General features: G+C 46.4%; 1 protein-coding gene across 19 annotated transcripts in view; it reads right to left on the reverse strand.

Moving 5' to 3' along the window:
• Positions 1–444: 444 nt before the first annotated feature.
• Positions 445–16210, reverse strand: part of DNM1 (dynamin 1) — a 67557-nt gene continuing 51791 nt past the window's right edge. For 4 of the 19 annotated variants that reach the window (XM_069873634.1, XM_069873628.1, XM_069873632.1 and 1 more), the window contains 7 exons: positions 14128–14237; positions 13429–13540; positions 12199–12210; positions 10774–10944; positions 10368–10609; positions 9739–9957; positions 1733–2470 (listed from right to left, as the gene is read on the reverse strand). In XM_069873634.1, the coding sequence (XP_069729735.1) occupies positions 2398–2470; positions 9739–9957; positions 10368–10609; positions 10774–10944; positions 12199–12210; positions 13429–13540; positions 14128–14237 (939 nt within the window). In that variant the 3' untranslated portion in view covers positions 1733–2397. Of the gene's footprint in view, positions 1091–1732; positions 2471–6462; positions 6500–9738; positions 9958–10367; positions 10610–10773; positions 10945–12198; positions 12211–13428; positions 13541–14127; positions 14238–16210 lie in introns of those variants that run through there. The other 15 variants (XM_069873639.1, XM_069873636.1, XM_069873635.1 and 12 more) reach the window with 13 other exon arrangements.

Consider the following 16210-nt stretch of genomic DNA (forward strand, 5'->3'; position numbering starts at 1 on the left):
CTTCTGCTTCAAAGCAGCTCCCAGGCAGGAGGCGGCCGCGTGCGTGAGCCTGTGGTCGGGCTGCGCTCCAGCTACCGGCCCAAACCACGCGGCTCCACAGAGAAACTACAGCACCTGCTCCTGTGTTCCACAAACAGCCCAGGCAAAAATACCTTTTAAGAACCAAACAATTTTGTGTGCAAAACTCCCACCTTCTGTGTATCCAGCCACCGAAGCACCTCCATTCAAATGGAGGAAGGGAGTTACCTCTCACATCTGACAAGCGGTTTGACTCTGCGGCAGCTCCTGGTACCACTGGGAGTGCAGAACTGCTCCACCTTCCCTATTAGCCACAGCATCTGCTTGCATCTACAGCTTTTTAAGCTCTACAGGATGAAAAGATCAGGTTATAATTAAACACAGTTTGAAAATCACCCAGAGAAAGAGCAAGAGAAAGAGAGATGGTTTTATTCTAGTCATGGAGACCTTCATTATACAGAAATGATAGTTTTATTTCATCCAATAAACAAGAGTGACAGGTAGATCACAAACTGCATCACAGCTACTACCAGCACTGAGACGGTTCACCCACAAGTCTGGGGTAATACAATAACCCAACTGCACACAGCAGAGAATTCAACAATCGGCTCAAAAACTCAACATCGGGATTTGGTTAACTTTTTGCATGTGTGTGTATATATATATGTATATAGATATTCTTTCCCTACTTTAATATTTCCTAAAATCCACATGGAAGCACAAATGGCTTTAAACACCTGGACATATATAGATTTTTCATCTTTTATATATATATATATATTTATAGATATTTATAACAGTAAAGATATGTTTCTCATTACTACAATATACTTGTTTAACTCCTTTAAGCAGCTGGGAAGAAAAGAAAAAACCAACACAGTTTCACTACAATCACATCTGATGTTGTGTGTCACAAAATACAAACAGAACAAGCCATGTGTGAGATTCGAGTCAGACCATTCCAGGACAGAACAGCTAAGAGGCAGGCAAAGAGTCTCAGAGGGAGCAGGCCTACATGTCAAATGGTGGTTTGGGGCTCTCCGGGCGGGAGGGACTGGCCTTACCCGGCCGGCTGGAGTTTAAAGACAAGAGAAACAAAGAAAAAAGGAAAAGGGGAAGGGAAGGAAAAGGGGGAGAAGTAGTAAAACAACAGTTAAAATACAGAAAGGAACCGGCGTCCGAACAACAGAGGATCCACAACAGAAATTAAGAGCAATAGCACTGAAATACGAGAATTTCAATCTGAATCAGGCCTGCTTGAAAGCCTGCAACGCAGGTGGCTCATTTAGCTCTGGTAGAGACATGACATCCGAGATGCATAGGGTTCATATATTTTTAATTCTCAAGTCTTTTTTTTTTAATACACGTAGCATGAAAAGTAAAAACCAAACCTTTAGAAGATGAGTTGCGATCAACAACGGTTACAAGTTTCCCCAAACACATACCACCCACATGCAAGAAAAGGCTACGGAAGAAGTCACCACAGTACCCAAAAAAACACTGAGAGATGTGCTTATCGAAAGCAGAAATATTTGCAACAAAACATTACGCAGCGAACTCCCTGAAAACGTTTGGTTGTCCGTTTGCAAGGGGGGAGCAGCGTTACCTATTCCCCTCGCCCTGCCGGGTTCAGGAAACTCAGCCCAAACGGATGATGCGGGACAAGGGCTGGCGGGAGCCAGAGCATCACCAGCAGCATTTCCCCAGCTCCTGCGGGGAGCCGGGCGCGAGCAGGTCCGAGCGCTCCCTGCACGCTGAGGTGTGTGCGCTATCTCAGACTTCACTCTAGCAGGACTACGCCGATCCACTGAGTTCCCCCCTTTGTGATCTCCCTGCCTCACTGATGGAAGGTTGATTGCACTGTTCCCAACGTGAATTTTTGCACCTTAGAAGTCAAACTAATACACAGGACATTTAATCTGTTCCTAACGGTGTTTTGACAGTATTTTTCTTCTAAGTCACACTTTTGTCTTCTTAACTACAAGGAAAGAAAATAGCTAGGGATCAGTGCTAGGTGCTACGGCTAACTGACGCAGGCAGGACGCTTATCCAGGCTAGACCAGGCGGGTGAAATTCCTGGAGGGACAGCCACCACTTGGACCTAAGGGCGTCCCCGCGGCTGATCTCTCCAAGGAGCCCGTGTACTTCAGGGATCCATGCCACTGAATGAGGCTACTCTATGCTCACAAAGCAATACAGGACGCACGAGTGAAGACGAAGAGCTCGATCACTAGGCTAGCGTTTTACGACACACCAGGAAGGGGTGGTGGGAGGCAGAGATGGGGGATGGATGAGAGGAGTGACTGTGGCTGTGGAAGGGAGAGTGGAATGGGGAAGCCGCCAGCACGGCGTTCGTCGCCAGCTGTCTACAGCCTCGAGTTATAAATCTAAGAGGGACGGTTCAGCCGGTCGGATTATGGTAGGTCGAGTAGGTGAGGCGGGGCCCCTTCTGCTGTGAAAAAGCAGAAAACAAAAACAAGAGAACACACACTGTGGTTAGCACAGCAATCGCAGTCACAATCACACACGCTTCTCCACCTCGCCTGAGCCAGCAAGAGAATGAAACTTGAGGCACAAACTATCAGAGTGTGACTCCAAAGGAGAGCGATGGGTTTAGATCAGGCCTCGCACCGGCCCTTCTGCACAGCAGGGATCACCAGTAAAGCAACCCCCGGGCAGCCAGTTTTTGCTTTCCCTCTGAAATTTGGAAGTGCCAGCGAGCACCCTGGCTCTGGAATGAGAGTGGAGAAGCATGGACAACAGTGAGCTCCTCTATCAAGCACATGAGTCACACAGCATGGATGGGGCCCTCTGAGACGCGCTGCTGTCAGAGGCTCTTGGCCAGTTTGGAGGAGCACCTTCTTCCTCTGAGGGTCCCGTAAGCCTGAGCTTCCCTCTTACAATACATGATACTGAGCTTTGATATCGGGGCCAGCTTGCTGCTTCCAGTTCTCTAGTTCTGGTGCTCAGCAAACGCAGCTTTGACTTCAATAAAAGGAACTTTGGCCACTGCTACTCCATTCTGTTCCAGCTCTTTTGCTGGTACTTGAGCCAGGTAAGTGGGCAGCAAGTTAAGTGTTAGCCCTCCTCATGAATTAAGTGTTCTAGGATCTTGTCCAGTAAGGGACTGGGGAAAAACAAACCCCTAGAAGATGAAAGACAACACCCTGCCACCTCTTTCAAGTCATTACTTCAAAGACCATTTCAGACTCAGCCTTACAGGTTCTGAAGGGTCTACAAATAAAAGTGTTCTGTAGATCAGTGAGTCCAACCTATGTTTTCCTTTCAAAGCACGCTCCCTGCAGTTCCTGCAACCTAAACAGCATCACGACGGTGAACCATCATAATTAAATTGTTCAGCACCAAGCCAGAGTGGTTTTACAGTCCAAACTGCCTGAAATGCAAGGAGCAAACCCAACAGGACAGAGGCAGAGCAGAGAGCAAGTATTTGCACTGGTCACACAGAACCAGATGTCACAGAATTAATGCCTGAACTGTCCTCACTGACAGGCTTCAATTTAGATTAGAGAATCGACCAACTGCTGGAAATGAAGGTGCTCCCCTAACACGGGGGCTGAGGAGGATGTACTACAGTCTTCTGAGGGAGGGAACTCTTCTGCACTGACTGCAAGTCTATAATCACACTTGTACCAGAGAAGCTATACTCTAAAACACTTGGGGCAAGCTCCTTTGCCTTGGTAAACGACCCAGAGCAACTCTACAGTCCTGTTCATTCGACCTCCGCAGAATTTATTGCTCCATTATTGCTCTCATAAGCCCCAGAGTTCAAAACAATTACAAACACTTGTTCCTTGCCTTGGGAAATGATACGTTAAAAACCTTCAGACACTAAAACATTTCCAAACGTTATTTCCTTGACTGAAAATGTCAATAGGGACCGCAAGACCCATTGTCTGCATGCCAATCAAGTTACTGTTCTAGTACAGCAAATAATGATGGGATTGAGCTAACTTGGAAACTACAACCACCTTTGGAAGATGCTAAAATACCACTGTGTCCCAGAAGCAAACCTTGCAATGAGATGTTGCAGCTGGGGAATCTGTAAACCTGAGCTCGATGAGGTGTGGAATCTGCACGCTCTCTCTGTAGGGTGCTCACAGAGCAAATGCAGCTGTACAACCATCCGATGGCTACTCCTGTCACTGGAAAAGGATCAGTACTTAAATTAAAACCTTATAAAACTTCAGTTCAACCTTTAGGAAAATGCTGTTGCTCTCTCACATGTGTCAGAAGGGGGTTTTTTTTGAGAAGCGTGAAGGAGTTTTGCATTTCAGGAGTTTGGACAGGTTGTCCTAACAGCCTCTGGAGACTGACATGAAAAGGATACCTGAGGTCACCGGACTACGTAACGTGTTCTGGCAACAGAGGCCACTTAACCCTACCAGAATAAATAGGGCTGAAAGGAGCACTAATAATTTAGAGGTAAACGTATTAAGATTGATTTTTGTGGACACTCATTTCTCAGCACTCAGAGCATTTTAGGGGTCGAGCTGCCACTTAAAGTTACAGGGTTTATCTCTACTCAGGTTTTCTGGAGACATAGAATCTGCCTGGTAAGGTCATAGAAGGCTGAAAACTGTTTCCCAGCATAAAAAGGGACAGAGAAGTCTCTCAAGCAATGTTTATCTTTGAAACACTGCTTCAGTCTGTCTCACTGCATTGCTAGCCAAGCCCTTTTCCATCACTGAAAAGTCACTATCAGGTCAGCAAGGAATAAAATTGTGTTCACGAGGAAGCCTACAGCAGTGTCTGGGACACGTGAAGTCCTGGCAGGAGCCTGATGAAACTGGTTACTCTGACTGTCAAGTCCCTTGAAGTCAGCCCTTCAAGTCATACCCTGAGAGAACACAGAGACAAATCATACCTAGAAACCAGCAGGCTAAGTGAGTTCTGCTGAGAAGGACCTAACAGACAGTAAAGCACTACGTTTATTCCCTTGGGCTGCAAAGGGTTTGGGGTCGATTGGGTTTTGGTGGTGTTTTGGTTTTTAATTTTTCTTTCCTTGGTGCTCTTTGTGCCAGATTGAGAACAGAACGCCTCAAAACAGCGAGTCCCAGAACGAGTACGGACAACAGCGAGCCTCCTCCCTGCGGCTCTTCGCCAGGATGCGTGTTTCTAGGGCTGCCAGGGATTTCTGCAGCAGGCAGAGGATTGGAGGAAGCCGCTGACTGCTCCGACACCTCTGCAGTACATCATCAGCGAGGAGGGCTGACGGATGACGTTCTCAAAGATGTCAATCACCGCACTGGTTTGACGTGATGTGGCATCTCTCAGCTCTAGCTGCAGTCACGTGGAGCAGTTACAGACAGCGTCTACTGCAAGACGGGGGCTGGGACCCCCCTGCCCTGGAACAGCAGCTTCGATTCCTGCTATTCTCAAGGTAGGACGGCAGCACACACTGTCCCAGAATCTACAGGAGCTGCTCCACTCCTCCCAGAGTTTTCACTTCAAGAAACATCCACAGAGAAAGGGCCTAAAATACCCACACCTGCCCTGTTCTGCCCCACCTACCCCTAAGGGCCAGAGGATCCCAAGAGGGAGGCTTGGGAGAATTTATCTCTTCACACTCCCATCCTCAGTGTTAACAGGACAAGGATGAGCCTGTCCCAACACCTGCCACATCACCAAACTGGTACAACGCTGCAAAACGCAGGGAGAGACAGGAAAGGGAAACAGGCAGAGTATTTGGGAGCATAAGGATCACTAAAGGCCTCCTCTTATGGGGCAGGGAGAGAAGGCAGTTTGAACGGAAGCAGAAGAGGAACCAGGAGACTGAAGGATCAAGTGGAGAACAAGCAAAGGGAATTCACTTCTAAAGGTGACGATGGGACACAAGGATAACAGGGAACATTCAGTGTCAGCTACCCTGCACTCAGACATGGAAGTCCTGCTATCGACAACACAAACTCCTCCTGCCTTCCATGAGCACTAGGGACACAGTGAGGGAAGGAACACTACTCCAGCCAGACATTAGAGTATAAGAAGAGGAGTCTGAACTAGCAGCTCCCCAAGTCTCCATCTTGATCCTAACAGAGCTGACAAACCAAATCAAAACAAGTTCATTCAGCTGATCTCCCAGTCAGTGCAGATAGAAGCCAAATGAGAGAGACACAATTTAGACCTTGTTGCCAGAGCTCATTCCCCCATCCCACCTCCTCTATCTGAAGCAGAGAAAGGGTCCTCCAGTGACCTTAATCGGGTATGGAGGCTTTCCCAGCTCCTGCAGCTCAAGCAGCTGCTGCGTCTCTGATCAGCCAGATTTTCTGTTCAAGACTCCTCCCGTTATGAGATCCTGGCAGAGGTGGTTCACTGGACAAGGGACTCTGCTACTAACACAAGAACTAGGCAGTGAGGGGAGCTGCAGAGCGGATGGAGGATGGGGACACAACGACACATGCGGCACAGGGAGAGCGTAAAACGTACCGTGGCTGCCAGTCCTCAGGGGTCACTGATAGTGATTCTGAAAGACAACATGAAATCAGCATAGCAGTTCAGACAGTTCAAGGCAGAGGCCACGCAGACTGCCAGGAAGGTGGAACAGACGCATGCGCTTGCACAGACACCCATTTGCACATTCTCCTCCAGCACACGGCACCAGGGTTGCACTCAGCCACGCAGGACTTCACACACACACATCCCATCACAGCCTCAACTCTGCACGCATCCAGAACCCCGTTGTGCGCAGGGCTGCGTGGAAAGTGGTCCTATCCCTTCACACACCTCCTGGCCGTGTGCACACACTCAACAAATCCACTCACACATCCAGGCTGACATTCACACTCGCCAAACCAGCAGTAAACCAAGGGCTCAGCTGGGCACAGGCTGCTTGACTTGTCTCTTGCTGAGGATTCCTATCTTCTGACCACGTTAAATGCTAGACTTGGAACAAACAGCTCAGGAAAGAGTTAGATAACATGCAATCCTGAGCACTACTCAAAAAGGGAATAAGCAAATGAAGACTTAGTTTTTGAAGGTCACAAGTCATGACATCGGCTACTCCGACCTCCTGAATAAATTAAAGTCAAAGCTGTGTGAAGTGATGCTTACAGTGATGCTGATCACTTGCATCTTTCCTTAGATGTACCAAAGGATGGAGAACTCTTTAATGCCTTCAACACATTTTCCCCATGGTTAAGTCATTCTCACTTAAGCTTTCTTTGAGCTGCGTAAGCTCTTTCACTTACAGTTTATCCAACTATTTTAAACTGCAGATACTAAACGCCTGGAGGAATATCTTCACGCTTTTCCTCCCTAGAGGAACTCCTCCTGCACAGCTCCAACAGACATAAAGTCTGAACACAGTCCTTAGCGCACACAGATAGGACCTTAACCTCATTTTTAACTTTCAGCTCCCAAAGTTATGTATCTGGTAATACAGGCTTCCAGAGTAGACTGAATAAATGCTAAATACAGAAGCAGGATGGTAAGTAAATCTGATTTAAGTGTTCTTAATTACATGCAGGAAAACTTTCCTGTGCAAGAAAATGGACCATGTGGAGTTGATATGTGAAAGCACATGTCTGTATAATCATTTTTATTAAAATAAAAAGAAATGGAGCAACATGTCTAAGTTCATCATTCATAAAACCAGATACTCACGCAAACCAGAAGCACAAACGACCAGACTTCGACACAGGCACTGATGTGCCTACACATGGAAATGCATCCAGCCACCACCGTGTGCTCCGAGCTCACTACGTAACACCAGCTCCTCCAGCAAAGCCCACTCTTGCCATAAAGAGCTTTGTTCCTCTCACACACATGCGATAGTGTAGCCCGGTTAGCAAGGGAAAAGATGGGTATTAAAAAAAGCAATGATGGAGATGGCATTCGTTCACCCATGGCAGAAGGACCCGAGTCCAAGTGCTAGCAGGGAACATTCTTATTCTATATACAGGAGAGGAAGAGAAAGAGTCCCTTGTCATTGGAAATTCTCCATTCATCAGTGAACTCAAATGACAAGCTGGTATCAGGATCCGGAGGAGTCTATGAACAACTGGAAGAATCAGAGAGGGGGATCAGAGAATGAGCATCACATCACAGCTTCTGGAATTACATTTTCAGCTCCAGACCAGGGCAGTCAGTAACATGCAATCCAACCTACCATTTCCTTCTAATGCAAGGGATTGCTCAGTTAGGTATGAAACACTTTCTTCCTCTGCTCCCAGCACTGTTCCCTACCTTCCCCTAAGCCCCTCTATCTCATGCAAAAGGCAGAAAAGCCATCGAGACAGGCTATGACAGATTTCTTCAAAACCAGCCAATTCATTTCAGCCCGTTTAGGGAACCCTACCATGATGATCAGGTATATAGAATATTTTTCATGAGTGAAGAAATGAAACTGAGTGAAAGAAGAAAGATGGAGACAAAAAGAAGCACAAGTACACTGAAAAACAAAACCACAAAGTCACAGTATATGGAAAAGCAGGGTCACAAGAAGCAAGAGCCAAAATACATGGTAGAAGCATGCTGACATCCATAGGTGCCACCAGCAGGACCTCAGTCCCTGGGGCAAACTGAGGCACGTGTGGACAAGTTACTGTGCGACCTGCATCAGGGTGCACAGAGAGGACTGGGGCAGATGCACCAAGAAAGTCAAACCATTTGCACACACCAGAGTCAAACTGGGCTATAATCTCTTTGGACTCATCCACCTGTGGGCTGGACACAGCCCGGGAGAGAACACTTCCCAGGAAAGAACACTTCCCTCCAAACAGGCAGCACCAGTACGAGCTGGGGCACTCTCACAGGACGAAGAGTGAGCTGTCTCTGCCAATACCATCACCACCCACTGACAGGCTGGGTGCTTCCACAGAAAATGGCAGAGCTTCAGCCACGTCCCACCAGCTCCCACTGGAGAGGAGGGATTTTCCACGATGGAAGTGTTCCCTCTGGTGTGTCACTAGGGAGGTTTCTGGTTATGTTCATTCTTTACTCTGCAATTTCCTTCTCTTCCTCACAGGGAGACCAAATACCCAACGCAGAAGCATTCCTTGTTCCAGACTGCTTCCTAAGTCCTGTTCAGGACCACGTGCTTAGCTGCACAGGGGATAGTTCCTCATTATTATGTTGAAGTGCGTTTGAAGTGACTGAATAGGAAAGGAATTAAGTTTCCTAACAGGAAAGCAAAGCTGTATGATTTGAACTCTCTAGACTGGAAAATAATCAATTTGCTTACAGAATCAACAAAAAATGCCTAAAACATCTATTTCCCTGCCTGTAACGTTGCAAAATTCCCTTAGACAAAAAGCATTTGAACAGCTTAGATGAAGTTCTCTCCAACTCACCTTGAAGAACTCTGGGCCAGAAGAAGAGGGGCAACTTCAGACTCTGGGGAACCCTACACAGAAGGGAACTGCCACTCCAGCCCTACGATTTTTCTGGTGACCATCTCCTGCTTGCGAGCGGAGGTGTTGGTACGATTGCTTGGGTACAAGGCCCTCTTCCCTTATCTTTTGCACAGGTGTTTGTGCAGAAAAGAGGCTGCATCTCTGTTTCCAAGAGTTATCATGGCTTTGCCTCATCTGTACAACGAGATCTCAGCAGACAACCACCCTCCTATCTATGGACCCAATTCAAATATTCAGTGACTGTACCCACACCATGCACTCCACTCGCCTTTTACGGCCAAGGCAGGCTAAGTGCCGCCAAGGCAGATACCCCAAAACTGGACATATCACACCTGTATGGAGCACTTACCTGGGAACACCAGGAGGAGCACGATTAGGACGAGAAGGAACCTGAGGTGGAGGCCCAAAGGGATCAGGAGAGGCACCTGGCCTGGAGGGCACAGGGGGGGCACCACCCAGCGTGGACCCACCAGCAGGAGGTGGTCCAGGAGCTGGGCCTCGAGACCCAGGTCTGGCGGGCGGAACCGCAGGAGCTCTCCTCTGTGGCGTGGGGCTGGACGTAGGAGACCTGGCAAACAAATGAAGGAATTCAACTGCAACAACAGGCCTGGGATCCCACTGTTGCCATCAAGTCCCCCTATACTGCCTTCAGTGTTCCTTCTCTAGTTTCATGGCACTTTACACACCACCCTTTGGCTTTCAAGGGCCACACTGGACTTCAGGTGCCCTTCAAAGCTACTTCAGACCCCACCTAACCTAAGGATTTAGAAGTCTCTGCAACCTTTGTAAAGACACAGCAGCCCTACACAGCCTTCAAGGCATAAAAAGCTTCCCAGCACTGAGGAGATCAGCCAGATCTCTTCATCCAGAGGGAGAAGAGCGGCAGGAGAGGACTCCCTGTCTTGGTAGGAGGCCCCAGCTCGCCACTACAGAGGCATCAGGCAGGTCTGCGGGGCTCTCCCCCTGAGCCTCTGGTACCTGCGTCCAGATGGTACGCTCTGCACCTGCAGCCAAGAGTCGTCCACCGGTGGCGGCATTGGGGTGCTGATAGTGCTGGTGTTGATGTCCCCGATGATGTTGAGGGCCTCCTTTAGGGCATGGTACATGCGCAGCATTTCATCGCGTCGCTGGGCCTGCTCTGCCGATTCCTCCATCAGCGTATTTTGGTCACCACAGGAATAGAGATTTGCCAGTAACTCTGAATGGATAAAGTCCTTAGTCTGTAAACGAGCACAAAAAGGGAATCAGTCTCCCCCAAACACTCAATTCTATCCCCACCTTTTCCTCTTTCCAAGATGCCCTCAGTTTTCCTTCATCCTTTCTCTCCCTTCCTGTTTTCCCCCTTCTGCCTCCCCACCTCCACTGACCACAGTGCGATAAGTACATTGTTTATCATGAGGTGCATGATTGTCTTCGGCATGAGGTCTCTGATGGTTTTGTTGACAATAGCCATGTAGGAATCCACCAGGTTCCTGATCGTTTCCACTTGTCTCTCCAGCTGAGGGTCCATGGAGTGCATGAAACTGTCTGATCCATTCTCCTCCGCCTCACTGGCCTGCAGAGAAAAGAAGAAACAGACTGGTTCTTCAAACGTAACACAGAATTAGTCCTTCATGAGAGTGCCAAGAGAAGAAAAGAAGGAAACACGTAGGAAGCACATGCAATAAATAAAACTTATTTAAGCTTACATTTTGAGTTGTGTTTGTCAATGCAAAGCTTGACTTGTACAGAATTCTACAGCTCAGATCTGAGAGGTTTTAACAATAAAGCTGCTCTCTTTAGTAGATAGTTATTATACAAAGGCGAAAGGCAGTGGAGACTCCTGACCAATATTCACAGGTTATGACTGTAGCAAATACTCAAAGCTGTATTTTTACTTGTAATATTTATAATTCCCTGAAAGGTTCTTCATCTGAGCTGGGGTTGCCATGCAAGATTTAGTTTAGACCTGAGAACCACTCACCATAAATAAAAGCCTTAAAGGTCTCTGACATGCTGCATCTTTATCCTCATTATACAAACAAAAAAACAGATAGAGAGCTGAAACAACTGCCCACCTCAGACTGCAGGTAGATGGAATAACCTAGAAAACCTTCCTGATCACTTTAACTGCAAATCCTGCATTGAAAGTCATAATTAGCTTCTCTTTCGCAACAAGCAGGTGAATCTCTTCCTGTCTAAAAAGCACTGCTTAGCTTTCTGTGAGGGAAAACCTGGAGTGTGCTGTTTGACAGCAAGTAATCATCAAGGCTCATCCTTTGGGATCAATCTAAAAGCAGCAAAGCATGAAAGGCTGATGCCTTTCTCAACGCTTTCTAAAAAACACCCCTTGATTTTATAGAGGAAAAAAAAAATCTTCCTTTTAAACCGTCCCAGTCTGAAGGACTTGCAGCAGTGTAGGGAACTGCTTATCTTTTGTTCTGGGGAACAAAATATATGAGAAAGGGTAAATTCTTTTGTTCATTCGGGCTTTTCCTAAGATTTTATATAACGAAGGAACGCAAGGTCTCAGTGAGAAACAAAGTAAAGGAAGTGCACGTCAAACAGGACAACATTAAAAAAAAATAAGGGTCAAAAAAACCCCAAATAAGTTTGCACCAAGATTCAGAAGTCATACAAAAAGGGAGAAATAAAAAGAAAAAAGGAAAACTCAAACCAAGAACAGAAACAAACAGCAGCAATCGAACAGAAGGTACAGAGAGGGAGAAGAAGCAAAAGGCTTTCAGGAAACTGTGACAAAAGGAAAAAAACAAGAGAATTATCCTTTGAGAGCCCTGCAGGGCAACACAGCAGAGCAGTTCAGACTTACTTTGTCCTTGTCCTGGCAGGCCAGTTTGCGCATATGTGGAAAAAGTTAAAACAAGAAGGGACAAAAATAAAAGAAGAATTTTAGTTGGTCTCAGAATTTGGAGAAGATCCCATAATAGCACTGAACAAGAAAAAGAGCAACCCCACTAAAAATACATAAATACCTAGATTACCCTAGCAGAGGAGCAACTGAATTGTTTAGCTAAACTGAAAATCAAAACAGGACACTGCGAAGGAAATGGCATTGTTAGTTACAGAGGGCAATCGACGTACCTACAGTGGCTACTGGTTATTTGTTAAACAGTTTTGAAACAATCAGCCTAGTGATCAGTGTTCCTACGTCAAACCACTCCACGCCAACGGGTGGCAAATGTCCTTTACCAGTATGCATTTAAGAGGCCCAATCTGGATCCAAGCCAATCTGAAGTCACGTCACTGCTAAGGTCCAGTCCCTAATCCTCTTTTTTTAACATCACATCAGTTTGTCAGGAAGTGCTTTAAGGCAAAAAGCACAATCTTCAAGTGTAACGGGAAATATGAATGCAAAGAGTCTATTAGACGCAACAGAAACAGATAACCAATTATCACTTTTCTAATGGGAAAACTATTTATAGCAGTTTCCTCTCGCAGAGGAACAGGAAGGCTTTGAACAGAACATACACCACACTTCTCTACAACGTGCTTTCAAAGCAGAGCAGAATGCTGACAGCAAGTGTTGTTGGGCATGAGTAAGGGAAGAGATAAGAGGTCTGGCTAAAGTAGATATTAAGGTATCTATCACGGAAAAGTAAAATACAAAGAACATCCCTTCCTTAATTGGGTGGGGGAAGAAACAGGAAAACAACTACTACTAAGCCAGGAAGCTCCTAATAAGGCTGTACAGTGAGTGTTACTGAAAAAAAATTGTGTCTTTGCTCAGCAGACACGTACCACTCTGCAGTCAGGTAGTTAAATGTCATCCTTATATTGGGAATTTAATACACGCAAAACAAGAAAGCTAGAAGGGTTTATCAAGGCAGCCTTTGCCTACTTCATCTCTCCTTGGAAGCTGCCAGTTACTTTTTCCCTAAAGAAAGCACCAGGATGTACCAAAAAAAAAAATTCCGTTCAAAAATCACACTCAGGAAAGAGACAAAACCTTCATAGATTTGTTTTTAGCATAAGATGCAGCTATCCTCTCTAAGATACACACTGTGTTCCTTCTCATCTCATTATCACGGCTGTAACTTACCCCAACACGCTCTGGGTAGACTCCTGCGCGAAGGAAGGACGCTTTCCAGCTATCCACCTCCTCCTGGGTCTCACAGGCCAGCTCCAGCTGCCGGTAGTCCTTGTAAACATTCCTGAGAAGACAAAGATTTCATTCTTCCCTATTTCAAATTACAGATTTGCCCATGTTTGACAAAGACATCAGTGACCAGAGAATCTTCCCATCATTTTAAGGCAGAGATGCTTAGTCCCTTGCTAGTATCCTCATGATGACCCTGCAGAAGGGAAAGTTATTTTTTATGAGTGAGTTTGCCCTCCAGTCAGTTGTGTGTTTCAACAGGGCTTGAAAGAGATTTCCTTTTCAATTCTGCTTGCTGCTGGACTTCTCCAGCCAATCTGGGTCCCCCATCTCTTCTGGCTTTCCCTAGTCACTCACTAAGAACATAAATGTATATTCTAGGCACAGTCAGACCCAGGTAACCACACCAAAAAGTTGAATGCTAAGGTCACACTGCAGGCCATGTGCTGATGTGCACACCTGTAACAGAAAGAATGAAGTCAGAATACTTTTAAAAAGTCCCCCATCTCCTCCAAAAATATCTATCCTTACATCTTTCCTGGACAGCTCTCCCAACACACCCATTTCTACTCTCTCTCATCTAATATTACATAAATCCTGTCCCTAGCTTTAACATCTCGGTGTTTTGAGACGTGACCGTACCTCTGTTCAGTGTTGAAGAGAGCAAAGATGTGCTTGCTGGACATGAACCCTTTCTCAACATCTCGCAGCTTCAGGTTATCCACGGGTAACATATACTTCTTCTCTTTCTCCTGAAAAGGGGATCATTAACAAGTTACTCACTGCTCCAACAAAGCCTCTAATCTGCCAGCACGGACGAGGCTGTCAGCAAAACAGCCCTCACATTATCAGGGAGACACTCCCAACCCAGGTCCTCCTGTGTTGAAGGAAAATCAAGCAACCATGCTCATTAATGAAAATCTCATGCTCTGAATGATTCGAAGCTCAAGCAACACACACAATTTACTGCCTGGCAGATGTTAAAAACCAGTATCTGAAATTTCAGCAATCAGACTCTGAGAGCTTTAAGGAACCTATTTTTCAGAGTAACTGCACCCACAACTCTCCATCCTGGTTCTTACGACACATCATCGGCTAAACTTAGAACAAGGCATCCAGCAACCAGCCTCAATATTTTTGACCCCTGGCATCATCTTTTAAAAAATTTGATCTCAATTTTTACATTTACATTCAGAAGCTCAGTCAGAAATCATCCTCCCTGGAAAAATCCTGTTCCGGCTGGACGTTGTACTCCAACATAACAAGAGAGGGAGCCATCCCACTGGTCTCCAAAAGGCAGAATGCAGCTATCCAAGACTGAAACAGAACCAGAGCATACTTGTGTGTGCAAGCATGCATCTCTGACTGTCCCCTTGTGAGCATCTTGTGTATTTGTAGACTTTGCTTGGCTGGTAACAAGGAAACGTGATGGCTCTCGGGGGAAACAAGAATGGAAAACAAAGACAGTCAGCAAGTAGAGATTTTGAAGGGCTGACTAGGAAAGAGAGGCAGGGCAAAGCAGCAGATAAGGATGACAAAGCTGCTGAGCTCAAACACCCAGAGGACGGCAAGGCCAGCCTAACACTCTCTTAAGTGTCAGTTAAATTGACTTGGGTTTGCTAAAGATACCAGGTGATGCAGTTCCAACAGACCTCAAAGATCAAACTACGCCAGTCCACAAAAAAATGTATGCAATGAGAATAACCCAGAAGCTGGTGTGTAGAAAATAGAAGAGGTCACTTGGGTAGCTGCCAAACTCTCCATTCTCTCTAAGATACCAGGATATGAAATCAGAAGAGCTCTTCCAAACAGATTTCCCTAGATTTTTTAATGTCGTTGATCAGTCTGCATTAGAGGTGAGCAAGCGTTTTTGTGATGGGACATCTGTCAGCCAGGTGCTGGTCTCCGAGCCACACAGCCCATTTCAGCCATAAACAGCTTCCAGCTTTCTATTATTTTGAGTTATTATTATGCTGGTTTAAGATGAACCAGTGACCTAGAAGCAAAGCACACCAACTGCCAAGTCCCTAGGCAGGACAGACCATCCCCACCACAGTCTCGCTTAACTGGAGCTCCCTGCATCCACACCACAGTCCCTAGGCTAGTAAAAAAAATAACTGATGTTCAAGCTGCCTGAGGAAAAAAATCATTCTGTATTAGAAACACACAACGTTCCGTAGATATTTAGCAACAGAGTCATTCTCCAAGAAAAAAAGTCAAAAGGTAAGGGAATCCCATGTCCCAGATATGGAAATACATGCTCTTCAACAGAGTTTTGACTTTCACCCCTTCCAAGCTCTTGCATAAATGCTGCCGCGTGATCAAGACGCCACCTCTGCGTACTGATATTCCCATATGCCAGAGGAAAGACGTCTGTATCTGTCTGCCAGCATAAAATATCAGTCCTGAGGCAGCAAGAGCAATCAAATGGAAGACACCACGCAAGGCAAGAATCCCCTGACCCACACATGCTGCAGGGCAAAGCCCACCGGAACGAGCCCCTGCTGCTCCCCATCTCCTCACACCTCCCCCTCCCAGTCCCCCACTTCAGTCCTTCCAGCTTCTCAGTTTTCAACCCAGCCTGTTTTATATCAACACTCTGACTTCATTTCCTGAATGCAGAGACAGGAAAGCGTGGAATGAGCTGCCAAGGGCTGAGCCTCTCAAAACTTTGGCTGAGCCCTCTGCCCATATGTTAGCAATCTGGCAGTATGTGCTACGGCTG

Source organism: Phaenicophaeus curvirostris, chromosome 20 (genome assembly GCF_032191515.1).
Source record: "Phaenicophaeus curvirostris isolate KB17595 chromosome 20, BPBGC_Pcur_1.0, whole genome shotgun sequence".
Lineage (NCBI taxonomy): Eukaryota > Metazoa > Chordata > Aves > Cuculiformes > Cuculidae > Phaenicophaeus > Phaenicophaeus curvirostris.